General features: G+C 38.2%; 1 protein-coding gene across 1 annotated transcript in view; it reads right to left on the bottom strand.

Annotated features, from left to right (window-relative positions):
* Window positions 1-21,312, bottom strand: part of PAPLN (papilin, proteoglycan like sulfated glycoprotein) — a 90,413-nt gene extending 69,101 nt beyond the window's left edge. The window contains exons 1-2 of the mRNA XM_070939733.1: window positions 21,266-21,312; window positions 9,834-9,896 (exon numbers count right to left, since the gene is read on the bottom strand). Of these exons, the coding sequence (XP_070795834.1) occupies window positions 9,834-9,890 (57 nt within the window). The 5' untranslated portion in view covers window positions 9,891-9,896; window positions 21,266-21,312. The remainder of the gene's footprint in view (window positions 1-9,833; window positions 9,897-21,265) is intronic.
* Window positions 21,313-22,128: the final 816 nt, after the last annotated feature.

The raw sequence follows: 22,128 nt of genomic DNA, 5'->3' as shown, positions 1-22,128 counted from the left end.
GCTATAAATAGGATACAAATGTAAAAGCCTACCTCATTATTTGATATCATTTTTTGGTATTCAGAGGTACTGATTTCTGAGTGTAACTTGAACTTCTAGTTAGCAAGTATGGCTAATGGGCAGTGGTGAAATCCTCCGTGGGTTTGTCAACGGTTTGCTGCCTGCGCATGTGTGGTGCGTGCCAGGCGCATACTGTGCGCATGCATACACAGTCCATGCCAAACGCATGCTGCCCGCACATACACAGTGCATGCCAAACACATGCTGCCCACGCATGCACAGTGCGTGCTAAACGCACCTTTCGTGCGGAAAAAGGAGCCGTTTGAAGGTAAGTAGAACAGCGAGGGGGGAAACAGCTGTGCTGCATGATTTAGATTCACTAGAAAACAGGATTTCCTGCTGATAGTTGGAAATACCGGTTTTTCCGAACCGGTAGCTTTTATTACTACCGGTTTGCCTGAACTGGTGTGAACCGGTAGCATTTCACCCCTGCTAATGGGGCAATCTTCTATTTATTTCTTTTAAAAGCTATTTTAAGATGCAGCTACCATTACATTATAGGGAGCACTGAAAAGAACTTTAGATTATTTTCCAAACATGGACATCCATGGTAGAATTTTGGAGTGTAAAATGTCAAATATATTTCATTAGCTGAGAAAAAAAACGCAGAAATTTGAATTTTGTAAAAGGTTTCATTAGGTGCCGAACAGATCTAGATTACATTTTGACTATGATTTGGACTAAGGCCCTAAAAGTCTTGCCACAAAGAGATTTTGGAGTTTATGTAAAAAAAGGTTGATTAGGTACCCAGTAAAGCATCATATCCAATCTTTATATAAAGTTATGAAACTCACTCATTTGCCATGAGCTTAAAATGGAGTTAATAAATGTAAATGCTCAAAGCATTTCAATTGTAAAGAAATCCATCATTTTTTATAGTCATTTTCTGTAACACTGACAGCAGCTGGTTTGTTAAAAGCTTTCAAGATGAAAGACATTTGTAAAATGCATAATAACTCCATGAGTTATCAAGTAGTTATGGAAATGCACTTGCACAAAACAGGAATCTGCTGGGCAAGGGAAGGTCAATAAAATGATAAAAGTGAAGGATGAAACAGAAGATGCTTAAAATGGAGTCAATAAATGTATATAGACAATGCTCAAAGCATTTCAATCGTAAAGAAAGCCATCATTTCTGCAACTACTGATTCACTGACAGCAGCTGGTTTGTTAAAAGCTTTCAAGATGAAAGGCAGTAAGCATATGTAAAATGCATAATAACTCCATGAGTTATCAAATGGTTATGGAAAGGTACTTGTATAAAACAGAAATCTGCTGGGCAAGGAAAGGTCAATAAAATGAAAGTGAAGGATGAAACAGATGACGGGGCAGGAAGGAGCAGCATACTAAATAACAATATATTAATTTTCATAGGTCAAGTGCAGACTAGCTAGTGCCTAGAAAGTTACAATAATCCAAAGTAGTCCATCAGTCCCAGGACTGCATGTAGCAAATTCGCTAACAGGTTTTGCCTGCCCTATACACAGAGCCCTATAGAGAAGCCAGGAAGTTTAGTTCAGATCACTGATTGTCTTCAGGGACAATCCACCCATTCTCATAATTGAATTTTCTATAAATGGATGCCAAAATAAAGTTGATGCTTTATTCTGCTTGAATAAAGGAAAAAGAAAGTTGAAATTGGGAAGAACCTCTTTTGTTGGGAGTAAAACTTTTTTTAAAAATGGAGGAACATTAAAATCATGTGACCTTATTCCTACCAGCATCGTTCTATCATTACTGTTTCTACTTTCAATTATTCCACAGGAAGCTTTTCTGCTATTGGCCTAAGTTCTGCGTAACCTCAAAACACAGAGAACATGGAGAGATCAGCATGATCAATAGCTCTTCCAATCTTGTATGTGTGTGAGCAAAACAATTCGATCCGCTAAGGAAGAAAAATAAAAATAATCCAATCCTTGTTACATGTACATTTCTTCTGCGAGTTATGATGAGCAAATGGTAGGATACTGTCTGTTTCACACATGTGTGCTGCACTGGAAAAGAAGCGACACAAATAAGACCCTCTAAGGTAATTGGAGCGATAAGAAATCCAGGACTTGGAGACGAGTTAAGTGTTTCACCTGTGGAGAAAGACAGGCTACCCGCAAATTCCAAACAATCACAACCATAATCATCTTCATTTAGCAACCCCATAATCCCTTGCGGGGTAGAGTCTGGGCAACTGAATGGAGCTAGCAGAGTGTTTTAATGACCGGATGCCCTTCCTGACACCAATGTGGAGTTTTGTTCAGCAGATATACTCGGAGAGAGAAATATCTGCCCCTACCTAGGATCAAACTCACAGCCTCCTGATTGTGAGGCAAGAGCTCCACCTCTAGGCCACCACATCATTCCTCCAAAGAATCACAATATTGTCATCAAAATAAAACAGTCCTGGCCTCCAGACAATAAGCTTTGGTCCTGCAGAGCATAAGGAAGATGACCTTGACTAGGCTAGGTCTGTTATTTATTTATTTATTTTATTATTTTGTCAACAAGTCCAAGGAAACAAGTATCAGTATAGACATAGACATGGACACATGAAAAAAAATGGCACAAATAAGTGGATATAAATAAGGAAAACATAGCCATAAACACATAAAATGAGTACATATAAATGGGGACAGTATGACAGGGACGGTAGGCATGCTGGTGCGCTTATGCATGCCCCCTTATGTTACCAAGGTGATGAGAAAAACAAGGCTTAATTTCAAAATAATAATAAAAAAATAGGTGAAAGCAGCTCAGATAGACACCCAATTCACATGGGTGTAATAAATTAGGAAAGGAGGTAGCACAGCACAATCAGACTTGCAAGAGTCTGTTATTATACCAATCTCAATAAAGATAGCCATAGCTTTCCTGTGGAGTTCATTCTTGGCCTGGTCTTTCTGGTGAGCCAGTCAGACCCAATCAGTTTTTAATCAATTGCAGCAGAGCCAAATTGCCAAACCAGCCAGCATCATGCGAATGATGCAGATCTGGAGTGGTTTTGAACCAGTACAAAGCCCTTGTGTGGAAGTGCTCAGGAACTGTTCATTCTAAACTCGAGATTTTCCATTTCAGCTCCATGTTAGAATTATCCCTTATTTAAGACTAATATGGTAAATAAATACATACCAAGGAGCAATTGTTTGGGTATTCAATATTTGGCTTGGTTCTGTCAAGGATGCAGCAAAGCATGATTTACTTTAGAAAGAGATGTTATGCCATTTTGTAATTCCTGCTTTTTGTTTTTAAAGGCAGTTAAGCACAACTGAAGGCACACAATTCCTATGTCAGCGCCTCAGCGCTGACATAGAGAGGAGAGAGATAAGCTCTGAACTTTTGCCTGCTAAATCCCTTTGAAGCCAGGTTGTCGTGGAAACGAGGAGGGGGGAGACATTCCTGGGAAATGACGAGACAAGAAGTCTGGAGAATGACTTGGAAGATAGCCAATGAGAAGCAGAGATTTGGGGATCGGAAAGGGAGGGATTGGGGGGCAAAAGGTCAGTCTTGTCCGCATCGAGTCATGATCCGGTTGCTGTGCTCAATTAAAGAAAAGATTTCCTTAAAGATTGGCAGTTTGGAAATTCATTTATTTTGAGATAGCATCGAAGTCTGACATCCTAACCATTCCAAACATATAGTCTCAAGTGAAATCTTAAGAAGAGCGAGCCAGACTGATTCATAACTATGCTAAATCATTGCTTATTTAATCCATAAAGAGTGGAACAATGAGCTGGTTCAGACAAAATGCTAAATCATAGACAATAGTTTGTAACTCACAGTAGTAGGATTCATACACTGTGCTAAGCCAAAACCAAGCAAAGCATGATGGCATAATGGGGTGAGTGATCCCAGCTTTATCTTACCAGAAAGCCAAAGTCTGTGTCTTAGAGAAGCACTTAGAGAAGTTTTTCATTGATATCTACCTTGTCTTCTCCTTCTGTCTGGAGGATAAAATAAGAATGAGTCATCTAATCCTAACCTTCTTAATTTACCTGTAGTTTCACAACAAAGAAGTGTCTGCTAATTATGCCACGTTCACTGAGAGTGCATTCCCACTTGCACTTAGCTATTCCATCACTCTTTCTTGAAAACAACAATTTCTTCCCTTCTTTACACAACGTTGTTTCCATCTCATTCATAGCTCATTGGTAGGAAAGCTTAAGGCCTTCTCCTTATGCCTTTCCAACTATGACAGTACAAACATGCCCCACAAGCTGATATGAGATATCCTTATGAGTGTGCCTTCATAACTTACAAAGTTACAAGGCATGCGCAGAGGGTAAAAAACAGATTACTTCCTGGTTAAAACCAGGAAGTAACAACAACTGGGCAGGTGGGCAGAGCCTCCCGCTACCATCACTACCGGTTCTCCGAACCACCCGCCGCCATCACTACCGGTTCAGCTGAACCAGTCTGAACAGGTAGCATTTCACCCCTGCTCAGAGCCTAAGCTAGAACTGGTCAGTGACTGGTGCTTTGTAACTCACTACATTATTCCTTATGGGAAAAAATTATTTGGTACTCTTCAGTTTTGGAACTCATCACACCTCCTAGAACCAATTAACGATGAATACCGGTGCAATCCTTTCCTATACAGGGAAATTTCCTAAATCTATATAGTATTTTTTCTTGTATAACATGTAAATTAAGGTCAATTGACACTCTTGTTATAGAAGAGTACTTTCCCACTGTCTAGATAAAATAGGAATATCTAATTCTTTATTCTACTTTTTCTCGTTTTGCATATTAAATTATTTATTAATAACAAATATCTATAAAATAAAGAAATAGCAGTTTTTTAAACATTCATATTCATCATCTATTAATTTGTCCAAAGTCAATGTCCCGGCTTTCATTCAATTTATCCATATTATTTTCTCATTTTTTAAAAATGTTGGATTTTCCCATAAAGTCACTTTAGCATGGGAATGCAGATCAAATTTGTTTTTATTAGACATTATATAGCTTTCTAACCAATATAATTGTTTTCAGACATACTATAGTTTTATTAGTCCATCTAATCAAAGGTGCCATATATGTATATTACAAAGTTACAAATCGGAAAATTAACACCGTTCATTGGCTTTCCATATTCGATACTTGGCAATATATAAGTTTGATAATATAGCTCCATGTCACAGGTTCTTTTATATATACCCAGGTCAGTGAGCTCCAAAATTCCAGAGAACCAAAACAAACTCCCTGGCCTCTAGGCAATATCCACAAGGACTCAAAGCAGGGGTGAAATCTAGCAGGTTCTGGAGAACCGGTAGCGGAAATTTTGAGTAGTTCGGAGAACCGGTAGCGGAAATTTTGAGTAGTTTGGAGAACCGACAAATACCACCTCTGGTTAGCCCCAGAGTGGGGTGGGAATGGAGATTTTGCAGTATCCTTCCCCCAGGAGTGGGGTGGGAATGGAGATTTTGCAGTATCCTTCACCTGCCATGTCCACCAAGCCACACCCACTAAGCCACACCACGCCCACCACGCCACGCCTACAGAACCGATAGTAAAAAAAATTGGATTTCACCACTGACTCAAAGGCTAATACACCCTGTTTACTATATCACTCTTCCCAGTTCTGCTACAACTCCACTATTCCTCCACTATTTCTCTTTGTGAGTCCTACTTCTGAAAAACAGTAACTCTTTTATTTGCCTTGGACTGCTTCAGGTCGGTTTAGTTCCCCCCCAAAACACAAATGACCTTCTCTCTCACTCCAACACAACCACCACCAACTAGTTGCTAGTCTGCTCAGCTTTTACAGCCACCAGTTGCTGGATTGGCTAGGGGAGTTCTTAAAGTGACAGGACACCAGCAGGGCACTAGCCACCCAGGTGCTGACCATTTTGCAGGCAGCCTGCAAATATCACACTTGATATTCAGAAAACTGAATACTCCCTCATTAACTAACAATTGCATTTTCTGTAAAGATATTCTTGGAATTGAAGAGCCCCATAAAACAATTTCTAAACAAACAATTTATTAATTTATATTCTGAGAGGAATTCCTCCCAGAATATAAATTAAACTGGGAATAACACTCAAATTAAATTGGGAATAATACTCATTTTGAGTATTGTACATTCACCTTCCCCCAAAATTTAGATTTAATGATTCTCATCTATCCATATGTGAAGAAACCTCATTTTATTTATATTACATATTGCTAACTGAGTTATGGTTCTCAGTATCCATATATTTCAGGAATTTGGTACAAATATGGAATTGATATTTCTTAAATGGATGAGTTACCAGATTTTCCATGAGAAACCAAAAACTAACTTCCATAAAGGAATCTGTCTAAAGTTCTTGTCAGGTCTTACATGACGTAATTGTGGGAAGCCCCCCTCCCCCCCCCCCCGAGAATGAAATATTTTGGGGAATATTAAAAGGGGCAGAATATTATATTTTCCCAAAGGAGAAATGGAGAAAAATCTTTAAAAAGGGAGAAAACAGCCCCATAGCCTCAAGCAGACGCCTCAAATCTTTAGAGATGGATATGTTGTGCCTATTAAGAAATCCAGGCCATCTTATTCATAAACAAAAGGCCTTCAGCCCAGCTCCCCCCAAAATTGGTGGGATTAAGAATTTACATTCCCCCAAGGACAGGACATGACCTTTTGGACATAATAAGATTTACCCACCACCATTAGAATAGCAAAAGACACAAACCTCACTACATTGCACAACTTCCTGGAACATCTCAAACACAAAATCCCCCCCAAATGTATAAAAGCCCAGCTATCCCAACCCCATTTTGTCAGCTGTCCCAGAACCAGTGGTGGGTTGCTACAGGTTCGCCCCGGTTCGGGCAAACCAGTAGTGGCGTTGGCGGGAGGCTCCGCCTACCCAGCCGGACATTATCATGGACGCTCTGCGCATCTACAGAAGTGCTGCACACTAGTGAAGTGAGCGCGCACACACGCATGCTCCCAATAGCAAAGTGGTAGCGAAGATAAGTGAAACCCACTACTGCCCAGAACTATATACTGTGCTCATCAATAAACCTTCTTTCTTAAGCAGCCTCCATTTTATTCCCAGCTTGGAAGCGGACCTGATTTTTCTTCCCACATTACCCACAAAAGAACTGTATTCTTTTGAAAGAGCACGAGACTTGTTTTTTTAAGCTCGGATTTAGTATTCCTTTGAGAAAAACAGTATATCCATATCTTAACAACAAGACTAATGTTCACTTCAGAGAGCACTAGTCCTGTGCTCCTGGGAAAATACAGCCAGCTGTGCATTATTGGTACTGTCGCCTATGAGGATTATGGGGATTTTAGTTCTCCTGCAAGAAGAGATTTTGCATGGTCACACTTTTTAATGTTTTAATGTTTTTAATGTTGCTATCTATAAACCATATGGTACTTCTGGGTGCTGCTAGCTATGGCCCTTCCCTGTCTGTACTCCCACTTTTTTGCCACCCATGTTTAAAAAAGAGCATGTAAAATCCAGTGGTGGGTTTCAAATTTTTTTACTACCGATTCTGTGGGTGTGGCTTGGTGGGCGTGGCATGGCTTGGTGGGTGTGGCTTGATGAGCATGGCAGGGAAAGGATACTGTAAAATCTCCATTCCCACCCCACTCCAGGGGAAGGTTACTGCAAAATCCCCATTTCCTCCCTATCAGCTGGGACTCAGGAGGCAGAGAATAGATGGGGGCGGGGCCAGTCAGAGGTGGCCGAACTACTCAAAATTTCCACTACTGGTTCTCCAGAACTGGTCAGAACCTGTTGAAACCCACCTCTGGTACAATCTAAGGATTGGTCAGAAACATCTTCCCCAACTTAACATTCTCTAGAAGTGTTGAACTATAACATCAAATAACCCTGGAATGGACAGGGATTAAACCCATATAGAAGGCACCTTGCTGGAAAGGATCTGTATTTGATAATTGGTCCCACTGGTCACATTTTAGACCAAGCTAAGTACTTCAGCATTTAAATGGAAATTCTAAATTGACAGGTCAAACTTTAACAAGGTCATGTCTACTGCTTCCTGAAAAATGATAAAGAACCGTACTTTATAAAACATGTGTACATTATAAAACCAACTACTTCTTGCTTATAATTATAAAATGTATATAAAAAAAACCATGCCACTGCCAAAACTAACACAGTCTATCATTTGCTGATTTAAAAAGTAGTCTGGAAACAGAACAGGGAGACTTCCACAGACTTTTGAAGGATGGTAGATACAAATATCAACTAAATGCATATTTTTTTAATGAACATGCAAGTTTAAACATGCTGGTGCATAAGGCACACCCATTTTTATTTCTAATATTACATTACAATTACATGCTTTACAATTTTCAAGTCAGCCTGCTCCTAACTTGGAAATGAAAGTGCCACTTTGAATATATCAGCTCAAGCAGCATAGGCAAACACTGTAGCAAATTCACTTCAGGGCATATTTCTGCATATTTCTATATTTTTCTTCCTTCAGTCCCATAATGTAGCCACCAATCAACATCATTTAATATTCATACAAATTTACAGCGGATCATAGTTTATAAAAGCAATAATTACCATCAGTTTTTACAATGCAATCAATCAGACTCTAATCCTAAACACAAACCAAGTGGGAAATCAAACAAGGGAATTTGCTATGAACCCAAACTTTAAAGTCATTGAAAGGTTACATTAACCGGCAGACTTTATGGTATTTATCCCCATTCCCCAGCCTAAAACTCCCTTCCTCACATACAAGCATTACATTGTGGAAAGAGTTAATTTTTAAAAGTAAAAGAACAGTCCTGCTAGGCCATATCAAGATCTATTAAGGGGACATCTTGTTTCCCACACTGACCAAAAATATATACCTTTGGAATCAATGCAAGGAAGAGATGAGTTTTCATATTCAGATGTGTGTTGCTTCTTATCTTGATAGGCAGTATGGGAAAACTTGGGCCTCTAAGCCAAGCTCATAGAGTTTGCAGCAAAGTGTTAACTCGCAAAGCATCCCTGACCTGCTCTCGAATTGCCATAGGCAAAGGGGATGGGAAAAGGAATGTTGCAGCTGCAGAGAGTGAGCACTTCAGTCGAAATAAAATGCACATTCCAGCCTTCTCTCTGTCAAGGCCATCTCCACAGTTACCCATAGTGGCTGGAGGGGAGTGATCTCTACAACCCACGAAATTGCTTCATTGGAGAATGTGACTGATGACACACCTTGGGGGGAGGGGGAAAACAGGGTCAGAGCCGGGACATAAATTAAGTGGGATCAGAGTTGGCTTCACTTGTAACGTGCTGACATGAAGCTCCTAATAAATAACTGGATTTCTTTTGAAGCTTAGCTCAAGGCTCATGATTTAATTAGGGCATCGGTCAGAACCCTGACACAAAGTTCCTTTTCCAGAATTTCATCCTTTCCTGACTCTTTGGTTCTTCTCCTGCAGTGAGAGCTGCTTTCTCCAAATGGCCAAAGACACCACTACCACTGCTTCTCTTGGCATGTGGGATTCTATTTTGCATGATACTGCTTTGGCTGGCATGCACTTTCTCTAATAGTAAAAGATACCAGGCAACCTGAGTAGGTCTCCTAAGAGCCCTGCCTTAGAAGAAACTCCACATGAAATGCAGGATAATTGAAACCAACTATATAGGGCAAAGGAGGCAAGGAGGCAAGGACTCCCAGATTTTCCCTACCTAAACTGCCTTCATCTAAACATCTAAAGCTACAACATGTAGCTTTCTTTTATTACTCTACATCCTTTGCAAACATCTGGCCTATATTTTTATATTTGATTCTAGTTCTTAAAGTTGGGCCTTAAAACTTACCGCCAATGTAGATGGAGACATCGCTGCCAGTGCAACCAGTAGGATTAATAATACCATTATGTCCTGCAGATGATAAAAAGAAAATAATCTCAAAATGAGAAACTTTTTTAAAAAAACAAAGGAAGCTTCCCTCTCCCATCTCTTTGTCATGGATCAATGACAGAGAGGTTGATGGATCGAAACCATCCTCTGCTACCATTCTGTGGAATTGGGATCGTAGAAACACCCAGGAGCATAGAAGGAGCATAGATGAGTTCAGAGGCAGATGCATAAATAAATGTCTTAAACGTATTTATTCATATGATAAATCATATTAACTATGTACAACAGAGATCAAGTCTCATGAGGAACAAACATGAAAAGAGAGAGATGGAGAGAGCAAGAGCGAGAGAGAGTGAGGTGGAAAAGGTTGGAGGGGGTTTTATACTCAGGGTAAGCCCCTCCATTCCACATAGGGGTGGAGACACTCTCTGCCTCCACTGGTGTTTATATGACACATGAGCCAATGGCTTGCAATACTTGACAGTTTCCCTCATTGCGAGCCAATGGCATGCAAACACACTAATGCAATGCACAACAGATTTTATCCTGTGAGACATAACTTTTTACACAGATCTTTGTGCCTATCTGCTGGTAGAGGTTGATCTCTGTCATAGGTCAGTTTACTTCTTTCTCTGTTTCTGTTTTCTCTGTCTCTCTCTCTGTCATCTGCTTTCCCCTCTTTAAGATGTACTTTAGTTAGAGTGATTTTCAATACTGATCTTCTTTAGTAATAAAAATCTTCATGTATTACTAGGACTATCTTTACTTCAGAGAGAATGAATGTCTGCTAACATTCATTGGTAGTTGGACTAAGTCAACACTGTATTCTAATAATTTCATATTATAAGTAATTCATTATTCATAGTAAGTCATCATATGAATAATTGCTATGAATGCATTTTCCATATAATGAGACATTTTGTAAATTCAGTATTTTTTGACACTCTGCTTATGTTCAAGAGCATATCCTCTAACAAGTGTTGCTTTTGAATTCAACAATAGTAGCAAGGATTATTTACAAACAATCTGAATTGTATTTTAAAAAAATAGAAAAAATATATATAAATGAATAAAGACAAAGACCATAAAAGGGATAAAAGAGTAAAATAGAAATGAATAAGCAATAGTTTTATAAATGTCATAAAGGTTATACTTTTCCAGAAGGTCATTACTTTATTGTAAATCACTATTAAGCTCCATACAAAATATAAATATCAGGAATCATGGTCAGTACAGTACAAACCACAGAATGAAATTATGAACTACAATAAATTCTGGCAAATTAAATTACAATATCTCTTTTCATAAGTGAATTGGAGTAGAAAAATGTCTGCTGGTTTGAAGTTAAATGCCCCTTTATCCCTCCTTCAACCCTGCTCACTCTTTCTGTCCAAAGGAATTTTTCATTTGAAAACTGTTCTTTTCACACTATGGGTAATTCTTGACTTACAACCACAATTGAGCTCAGAATATTGGTTATAAATCACTGTAATTCACCATGTGTTCAGATTCAATTTTGTTAGATGTGGGGTCAGAGCGAGGAGGCAGGACGCAGCATGGTGCAGTAAAATAGTTTATTCCTGTAGTTTAAAAAGCACAACAGACATGCCGGCAGCTCCTTTTAAACCCCTGGAGCTGACCAGCGCTTCAGCCACTCACGTCGGTCCACTCTTCTGCCTTGGAACCTGGGCCAATGAGGGGGAAGTCGTACGTCACGACTTCTCCCTCATTAATATTCAATAAATTTCATGACCATTTTATGACAGTCATTAACTGAATCACCATGATTATTAAGCAAAATACTTGAGTGTTAAGCAAATCCCATGATTATAAATTTGAATCCAGCTTATCCAGTGGGTGTTTTTTCACCAGAAAACGATCATCTAGTCATGGAATACTGCAACCAGTTACAAATGCAAGCCAGTAGGCCAAGCACCTGAAACGTGATCACATGACTGCATGGTGCAGCAGTCATAACATTGAGGGTGGGTCATAAGTAACTTTTTGTTAGTCCAGCATAACTTCACATGGTGATTAACTGGCCAGTATCAATCAAGGACTACTTTTAGTGATTGCATATAACACTTACTTAGGCCTTCAGGATGTTTTGTTACATTTATTTTGCATTGTTCCCTGCTTCCAAGATCCATTGTTGGATCTTGAATAACTATTTTTGTTCCTTTGAAAGCATTGTCAAGTATTGTAAAGCCACAGGTTGAGAAGCGAAGGAAAATTTCACTGAATAATCCAGATCTGATCCCCATGTTTCTGTCAGTCAGGTGACAGCTTTCAATTAATTAGTTTCCCTTTGTTGCACTAAATGGGGCACATGTGCTTTCGTTAAGGGAGCTCCAGGAAACAAGCTTTCCAGCTCTAGTTTTCCTGCCTTAGAAGTACCTTGGTTTTTATTGGGCAAAAGAGCCAGGTGCAGCCACATTCACATAGCAGCATCAATGGCTTTGGAGGGCACAGGTGCAACCACAGGAAATGGTACCAGCTTACTTATTTTGCTTTTATTTCTTCAAAGCTAATTAAAAAAAATATTCCTGACGCAGATCTGGGGAGGCTGGGATCAGAGTCACTTTTGTGGGCTCTAGCTAATTTTGCTTTCATAGGCCCCACCCTCTATAAAAAGAATAGTATTAAAAAGTATACCTCATATAATTTTCAATATTTTCTTTGAATTTGATAGAGATGGAAAATAGTATATCATATAATCATCATCATCATCAAAGTTAACTAAATTTCAGTAGCCGCCCTATGCCTCTAGGTTACAAATAAGATTATTGGATAGATGTTCACATTTTGTGCATTTCTCATGTGTTTTTTTTTATTAAAAGAGTGAAAATAAATGAACATTTATTAGAAGGCATACAATAAATAACTTCTACTTCATTTTTATGCCTTCTCATTAAAACAAAATTTTAGAAAGTCACTTTGGACGGTGAGATGGGCAGCATATAACAAACAAACATTTTCATGGGCCTTAGGCACTTTATCTATAATATCTAATTGATAAATCAGTCCTGAGTGAGAGAGAGTGCTGTTAATAAGTAGCTGGGAGCCAAACAATGATTGGTTGACAATTCTTTGTATTTTATTATTGGGTAAAAAAGAGAGGTGTTGATTGGTTGATTGGTTCTCGAATCTTCACATGCTTTTCCTTGTAGGAAAAATATTGAGGTAACCCTGAAAGGAATTTTCTAATTCATTCATCAGTGTCCATATTTAGTACAGGATATTTGTATGAATAGAGCCAAGCCCATTAAAAGTATCTCAAGACAGATGCTTACATTCCAAAAGGACTAATAAAGATTATTAAGGAAGTTCTGACAGAAATCTTGCTTCTTTTAGTTTTCTCTCCTTGTTGTGGGGAAAGGAGAAGGAGAATGTGTCTGCTCTTTCTCTTACCTGAAGCCCCTTGTGAGGAGTGGGATAAAAGACCCAAAATGTTATTTCCTTCCTCAGCAGTCTTATCTATACATCAGATCTGTAAGATCTGAATTATCTCTAGAATAAAATGAAATAAACTTTGTATTGAAATCAGAAAGGTGTTGGCATGGGATAATGGGTCATCTGGACAATCCCAGAACCCAAAATATCTCTTCAGGACCATGGATATTTATTTGGGGTGTAACATAAAAGTGTTTTCAAATATTGGATGCCTCAGGGAACCAATAAAGCTTGGTTGCAATAGTCTTGTTGCTAAAGATAAAAATCAGGAATTTGCAGTATTCAAGTACTACCACATTTGGGTGTGTGTGTGTAGCTCAATAAAATTATCACTCTATAGTGTATGTTAAAATGTATAATTTGTTTTTGGCTTATATTTGAAAATCTCAAGTATTTGAAAATTAACACGAGATCAGTTTCAGTGGTTGGCTAAAATGGTTATTATACTGTACTGAAAAGGGATGTTATTATCAAGCCAGATAGTAAACTGAAGGGGGAACTATAAACTAGGATTCTCTAGTCCAGAATCTGTATTTGGGATAGTGCCAGTCTCTCTCCAAGTCCGGATTGTACAGCTGTTGCGATATGTCCCTGGTTATTTGGTATTAAGCCATTGCTTGCATCTGGGAAGGATTTATGCAGAATAGAGAAAAATATTCTGATTTCTACTTGTGCATTGATGGTGTACACTAGATCATAACTTGCATAGGATTTTATAATCTGCAAATGACTGTGTGGTGCTTTATGCCTGAATTAATGCAAAAATATTTTGTTGACATTTATTTTCATGTGTAAAAAAGCTTTAAGTCTTCTCTACTTTCTGCCAAATTTTTAGTCTGAAAGATTCGCAGGAAATATTCACTTTTCATTCCTTCACAGTGAGTTTTTACCCCAGCCAATAGTACCAGTAATTAACTTCACCTCCTTTCTAACCTTTGTCCTTTAACATCTGGTTCAGCACAAGGGACTAATGTAAAATCTACCCCAAAGAAGAATATAGCAAACATTCCACCATTCTGAAATATCAGACTTTAGAATAGGACAAAGAAAGGGTTAGTAAGAGATCTCAGTTCTGTTTTCACTAAGGGAATGATAATCCTAAAGAAAATTAAGATTGGTTCATTTCTAAATATTAAAATCTCCTATTTTAAACTTTAATTCAATATTAAAATAGAATCATCATGCAATAACTAATAGCTACCATCAGTATAATATAATTTATGAATAATAAGTCAAGATTAAAAAATGCCATAGTTTCTCTCTAATCCCATGAGATATTTTGTTAATCCATATGGAATTCGACTCCCAGAATTCCCCAGCCAGGATGCTGGCTGGGAAATTCTGGGAGCTGAAATTCATTAATCTTAACATTGGCAAGGTTGAGAAACGCTGGTCTAATCTGAAAATTGATCTTTATTGAACACATCATAAAAATTTAAAATTTAATCATTTCATTGGAGAAGCCCAAAGAAATCTTCAAGTTTAGACATTGCTCCTTAGATGCTAATGCATACAATCTGGGGAGTGTGCATTTGCTTATTTTTTGGCTCTGGAATCTGGTGCAAACAAAAACTATGTGAGAGACGAGTTGACTGACTGACAAAATCTAACTCTGCTGTAATAAATAAAGCCTGCTTGTTCTATGAAGAATCATCACAAAACATTCAAAACAGGATTAAACTATTTTAAGAAGACAGGCAGACTAAGAAGACCACTGTCTAAACAATGCAGTGGTATGGCAACATTTTCCCATGCAGGATAAGTCAAATTTGAATGGGAGGAAAATGATCCGGCATAGGGTTGCCAAGCATGTATTATGGTGGTTATGTTTATAAAGTTAAATAAAAACTTTAAATTTTTATATAAAAATATGTGCACTGGCATAGCACAGTACTAGTTTTGCAGTATTTGTGGTCTGCCTTATTGTTTGGTTTTCTGAAGTTTCTCTCTCTTAACAGTCCTAATTCTATAATATAGCATGGCATAATTCCATTTCTGATTTTTAGAGTCATTATTGTATTTATTCACAAGTTTCTTTTCCCCTTCAAAAATAAAGCATTGCTCTTCCCTTATAATCAAGTCATTAAACAAGGAACTACAAACAGGGTAGAATTAAGCAATTAAATACTATACAACTTTCTCAACCTGATGCCCTAGAGCTACATTGGAATACTATTCCCATTATCCATTGCCAGCTGGGAATAATGAAATTTATGATCCAAATTATCTGGAGGGCATTCTAATGATGAAGTACTATGATATATTCCACCAAAGGCTGGCAATGATAGGATACGCTTGATCAAGTAAATACTTGAGAAATATACTTGGTAGCATTATAGAATCCTGATAGAAAAGAATAAACTATTGGAATATGTTAAATATGCATACCTGTGTAACTAGATATGTATACTAGATATGTTTATCTCCGTACAAGATGGCTTTTAGAATAATAGATAGTTTCCATGTGAACTAATAAGCTAATAGTATTTTTGTGGAAAGGTACAAGGAGATACGAGAAAAGTAGGACTGACCAAGCTTGTTGAAAGTTATAACAAATATGAGAACTATAATCTTTGGTAGCCATTACATAGAATAAAGTATTATGCATGATGGATATTCTGGCTCAGTTCTTCTGGAATGCAAATCTGGCCTGGTCAGCTAGACTGAGTTGTAAAAGAATGAATGAATGAATGAATGAATGAATGAATGAATGAATGAATGAATGAATGAATGGATGAATGGGTGGATGGATGAATCTTTTAGTTCAAAAAGTGAACTATAATAAAAGGAACATACTTCTTTTCCTACATATGTAAGAAAAAGAACAAGAGACATTGAAGGTGCCTTATGGCCCACAGTCTTCAATTGGAGCAGTTGGCAGAAGACACGTCTAGGTTTTGTTAAATTCAGAAAAGAGAATGGCAACATCTGATATAAGCCCTCAAAAATTACATAAGGTTCCTTTCGGATCTGGCACTGAGTAAAACACACCTCTTTTTTATCATTTATCTATTTCTAATAAGGTAACTTTATCTGTTTCTAAACTAGAACTTGACCAGATGAATCCCTGTCCAAATGTCAATATATGAGAAACACAAATTAATTGAGAGGGTCTGTTCAGTAACCAAATGACGGAGGCCACACAAAGTTGGATTTACATTTTGATAACACTATCATGTAAATTGCGTATAAATCTTCTAAAGTGGTGGCCTTTCTGTTCCAGTGAAGTTTTTGGAAACATAAGTACAGTAAATAATTTTGTACATTGAGTTCTATGTGTAGGATGTATACATAAAACTCAATGTATAGGATGTCTTGAATGGTGAAATGGCACAGAGCAGTCTATGTTTATTTCCAGAGTCTGTTAACTATTGGGATTTGCCTGTGTGAATTCAACCAGTAAATGCAGGAAAAGCATCCCAAAAGAGTTAATTTGTTAAATGAAAAAGATGTTCACATTTTAGAAGTGCAGGCCACCATGAAATTATTTGCTGTGAATTAAAGTTTTGTCATTACCTTGTGCCTTTTTGTATGCTAAATGTAATCATAATATACCAAATGATTTTTAAAAAGTGATCAAAGGTCATTTTCAGTGTAATGATGACTTATTGGTAGACCACTGTTCTTATGGATTATCATTAAGAACCACATGCCAAGGAGGTAGTGACACAGTAAGTGTTGATTTCTCCCCAAGGTATTTGTTTCCCCAATCTGAATTAAAAGAAATCAGGGTCAGAGGAAAATATTTATTCTTTGCTCCATTTACTGTGTTTCACACTGGACAGATCACTGATGTAATGAATGCATTGCCACCTATGCACAATAAAGAAGCACATCCTTACACTCATAAAAATTCTAGATTAGCAATCAGTTTAACTATAATATCTTAAACATTATAACGTGGGCTGTAATTGAACTTCATTATTTTGTGCTAAACAGAGGAAGTTGCCTTGTACTCAGACAGACAGCTAGTCCATTATGAAGGCAACCAGCAGGCTCCAACCTTGCAGGTAAGACCATTTGAGTCAGGAACTTTATAATTTCCATGAAAAACGCACTCTTTTCCTGCTGTTGTGCCTATACAGATGAAATCTTGCCTCTAGTGACACAGATCTCCATACAAAAAGGATGGTGAGCTGGTTTATATCAAGTTAATTGCGAAGCCATCTATGCAGCACCTACCACATATAGGTATCACTGTCACAATGTGTGTGTGTTTGTATACATTTTCACATTTGTTCATGTTGTAATGAATTGATTGCACTGAGTTGGGGACTGCGTACATTCAAGCAAGCAAATGTCTAGGTAACAATGATTTTCAACACAGCATACAGACATCATGGAAGAGGTGACTGACACTATTCTGATCCTGATTGGATTCATGAAATTGTGCTGTTATTAAGCCACTTTTATAACTGACAATCATATCAGATACCAGTTCTACATTCTCACTTACACAAATGTTTTCATAGGAATTGGGGATCTGATCCAAGTCCAAATTTAAGAGGAAATATTAGCTAAATTCACATGTTGTACTACATTTGTCTTTATTGGTTTTAATATGATATGTGTGAAACTAGCCATTATTGTCTATAGATCAATTTGTGGTTTAGAATTCAGTGTGACCCAACTCACTATTAATCATGTAGTGACTGATAAAAGTTCTTAGTGCATCCTGTTTGGTAAAATGTCTTTAAAAGCAGATTACGTTTTGCATGGGAGACTCAGCTGCTTATATGACCAAATATGTCTCTTTGAGTCAGATAACAAGAAGAGATTGTAAGCACGAGCACAAAGAGAGCTTCTGAACTTCCTAAGAAATTCTCCCTCTTCTTGGTAGCTAGTTAAGTGCTAGCTACCCATTCCTATCATCTATTTCCTTAAATGCATCATTTTTTTTCTATCATAGATATAAAATCTGCTTAACTAACCAGGCTGGTAGGACAGGAATTATTAAGGGGGCATCAAATTCTATGTTGGCCTAGTTATATCGATTTAATGACTGGTGGATAGCGCTTAACATGGGATAAGGGCAGGGAGGAATTTTGACAGATAGCCAGTCCATGGCTTTTAGCCATCTGTCAAAATTTGGTCCAGGTTTTGTTTGATTTCCAAATGACAGGTGTGTGTGTGTGTGGCGGGGTGGGGGCCTGCATGGTGAAGTGCCAATAATTAAGTCAGGCTATTTTGAAATACAGGTTTGACATTAATGCTTTTCAAACAACATTGAACATGACTCCCCTTTTAAAAGCAACCCAACTATAGCTTTGCACAATGCAGGGGAGTGCTTTCCATTTCTCTGCTCATCTCTCATAGTACCTGTCAGCTTAGTTTTAAACACTGGTTTAGCCCTCTTTTCGGCAGAACTAAATCTCTGTTTAAGAATGCTATGAGCATGGACATTGTGCATGATGTGAGAGAGGGAGCCAGTGTATATGCCTGCTCTGCACTTGTGAGCTGTTATTAAGCAGTAGTGTTCAAAAATTCATTGTATAGAATTCCTGGGGAGTTGCACCATGAAAACCACCACTCTCCTGTTTCATGGTACAAACCTATCATCCTCTCCTTTGATCTGCTGCTATTCAGGTTGATTTAGGTCTCTGGGATTAAACTGGCTTGGAATCCTGGTGGGAAAAGTTTGAGTACCCACATAGAAAGAACCAGGCTCTTTTGTGGTCCAAATCAACATGGTTTTGAAGGATAATGTTCACACCATCAAAACCTACTGTGTTTCCCTGAAAATAAGACCCTGTCTTATATTTTTTGGAACCCAGAAATAAACAGTTGGCCTTATTTTCGGGGAGGTCTTATTATTTTGGGGCACGTGGAGCAAGACGGGACTCCTCTTGCTGTCTTACCTGATTTCCAGCTCTGTCTCCCTAACCCTAACCAGAGGAAATGGCGGGGACCAGCTGTGCATGCATTTAAATATTTTCGGAGAGGGCTTATTTTTGGGGGGAGGGCTTATTTTAGCACATGTGCTCAAAGGCCTGATTGGGCTTATTATCAGTGGATGTCTTATTTTGGGGGAAACAGGGTACCTCTAGGAATTATGCTGATCATCATCTTGATTGTTACGTTATCTTAACATACACACTTCCATTCATGATAACTCATTCTGCTTAACAAATCCTGAGTTTTGTTGCTATCTTGTGCCCTTATTTCTCCCAACCTTTGGTTCAGGAAGGAAGGATAAAGCAACAGGGTGACCTTATTTCTCTGAACAATCCATTGCAGGCTGCTGCTTTGCTAAGGAGAGTGGAAAAGATTTCCGATGACTTCCAGGTCTGCCCGCAGGCTGAAGATTGTTGCATTAACTTGCTGCAGCTTTAAATATCAAGCTTCTGCTCTTTGCTATATTTTTGTTTATATTACAATGTTTGGTCTAGCTTATCATACCCGTGGCAGCGTTTGGCTGAACAAGGCAACTTTACAATATAACTTTAATGAACATAGCTGGAATGCTTGACATTTCATGGAACCGTTAGAAGCAGGCTTGTGCTTGGTAAAATTATCATCCCATTTACCTCAGTTAGTGAATCAGCTTTTAATGCTCTTTAGATACCAGGTTTGGAACTCCTATCACAGCCTGGTAGCATGCAAATTGTGAAAGTTAAGGTCCAATGTATTTGGAGAATATCAGTTTTAAAAGGCTGCTCTCTACAAGTCCTTGAGATAGAAAGTAACATATACCTCTTTCCCTGCTTTGCTATACCAGTAGTCCTTGATTTACGACCACAATTAAGCCCAAAATTTCTGCTGCTAAGCGAGACATTTGTTAAGTGAATTCTGCCCATTTTATGACCTTTCTTGCCACAGTTGTTAAGTGAATCACTGCAGTTGTTAAATTAGTAACAGTAATTAGTAAATTAGTAACAGTAAAAAACAGTAACAGTAAAGTAAAATTAGTCAATGAATCTGGCTTCCCATTGAGTTTGTGTGTCAGGAGATCGCAAAAGTTGATCACATGACCCTGGGACACTGCAACCGTCATAAATACATGCCAGTTGCCAAGCATCTGAATTTTGATCACATGACCATGGGGATGCTGCAGCGGTCGTAAGTGTGAAAAACGGTCATAAGTCACTTTTTTCAATGCCATTGTAACTTCAAACATCACTAAAAAGAACTGTTGTAATTTGAGGACTACCTGCATAAAGAATTCAAGTATGTAAATCCTGATCGTGGAAAGCCTGCCAGCACTTTTAATTTTCTTCTCCCATTCAAATAAATAAATAAATGAGAAAGAGAAAAAACAAAACAAAAACAAAATTCCAAATCTGTTTTCAGGATCAAGCACACACGTACAACTGCTCCAGTCCAGATAATCTGTGGAATTGTTCCCAAAACGACATGAGCCTGTAGCAACACGATTCTTTCATCAGCCGATGGCAACCACCGCAATTTGTGTCCCCCTCAGCTGCTTGCCTTGCTGCGAACCAAGTTGGCTTGGCTTCTGGCATTCACGGGAATGTCTGGTTATTCCTGTGGCTGCTTCTCTCTTCCAAAATACACAGAATGGAGACAAAGCAGGTGCAGGGGGAAAAAAACCAAGTAACCCACTTATAAACAAGTGCTCTCAGTCTTAACTAGCACATGCAAACTCTACTAAATGTATGAACTGAATGTACAAGGTTGGAAGGAGGACATCTCATACGAAACAAGCAAGGCTACCTGCTCCCCATTGAAGTATCACAGCTTCATGTTAGGTTAGAAAAAAAGGGGCTCTGAACGAGTTAACTGTAAGTTAATTTCACATGTAAACATTCCTTCTTCTTCGCCTGCCAAAAATCACGATATTTATCCCTAAATGTTCTCCCTTTTGCATGACACTCTTTCGCGTCTAACTTTTGAAACTTGGTCAAGCTGATTAAACCAGGACTGGACAGCGAGAGGCACCACGATTTAGTCTGTAATGCAAAACCCACCCTCCTTACCTGATGCTGGATCTGCTTGTCAATCAGGGCAAAGTGCTCACTGATGCCACTTCTGGAGGGTGAGGAGACCAAGTCCACAGCTTCTCTCAGATTGGAGCTCCGTCAGTGGCTCTGACACTCTGTCTTGCCTTCAGCTTCTGTTTGATTACTAATTCTTTACAGCACAGGAAAAGGAGAGTTGGGTTTCATTTAACCCTTTCAGCTGCAAAAGCTCCTCCATGGTTATCCTGTGTTTAAAAGCTGGAGTTGCAACTCTATAGAGACATGAGAGAACTCAGATCGGGATGATTTGCTTCTCTTTCAGATAAACATTGTTTTATTCAAAAAGACTGTGTTGTTACAGAAGTTACTGCCAAGGTGTGGCCTCTCTGAATTAAATTTTATTTTAGCTAGAGGCTAAACAATCATCAAAAGACAAGGTAGAGGCACGAAAGAATCTCTAACTGGAGCCATAGTTTCTTCATCTATTAAAGCTCCATGTGTAAGCAATGAGAAATTTAAATAATATTGCAGCTAGAAAACAGGCATACTCTGGAATTTATATCTAAAGAATTCCAACTGTTGTCCAGGACTGTCTCCATCTATGCAATTTGGTAAGTTACTTCTTGGGACAGAAGTCTGGAGAATATACATAGACAAATTAGAATTGTAAGATATGAAAGTACTTGATCCTTCATTTTCCACTAAACATACAATTAACTCCAGGATTTTTATTCATACAACACACTGAACTATAAATTAAGTGGATATGGATGATACAACATACAGGGAGTCCTCTACTTACAGCAGTTTGTTTAGTGACTGTTCAAAGTTACAACAGCACTGAAAAAAAATGACTTATGACCATTTTTCACACTTATGAC

This window comes from Pituophis catenifer, unplaced genomic scaffold, assembly GCF_029215685.1.
Source record: "Pituophis catenifer annectens isolate HBS135680 unplaced genomic scaffold, rPitCat1.0.hap2 SCAF_1, whole genome shotgun sequence".
NCBI lineage: Eukaryota > Metazoa > Chordata > Lepidosauria > Squamata > Colubridae > Pituophis > Pituophis catenifer.
This window is presented reverse-complemented; position numbering and strand designations above follow the sequence as displayed.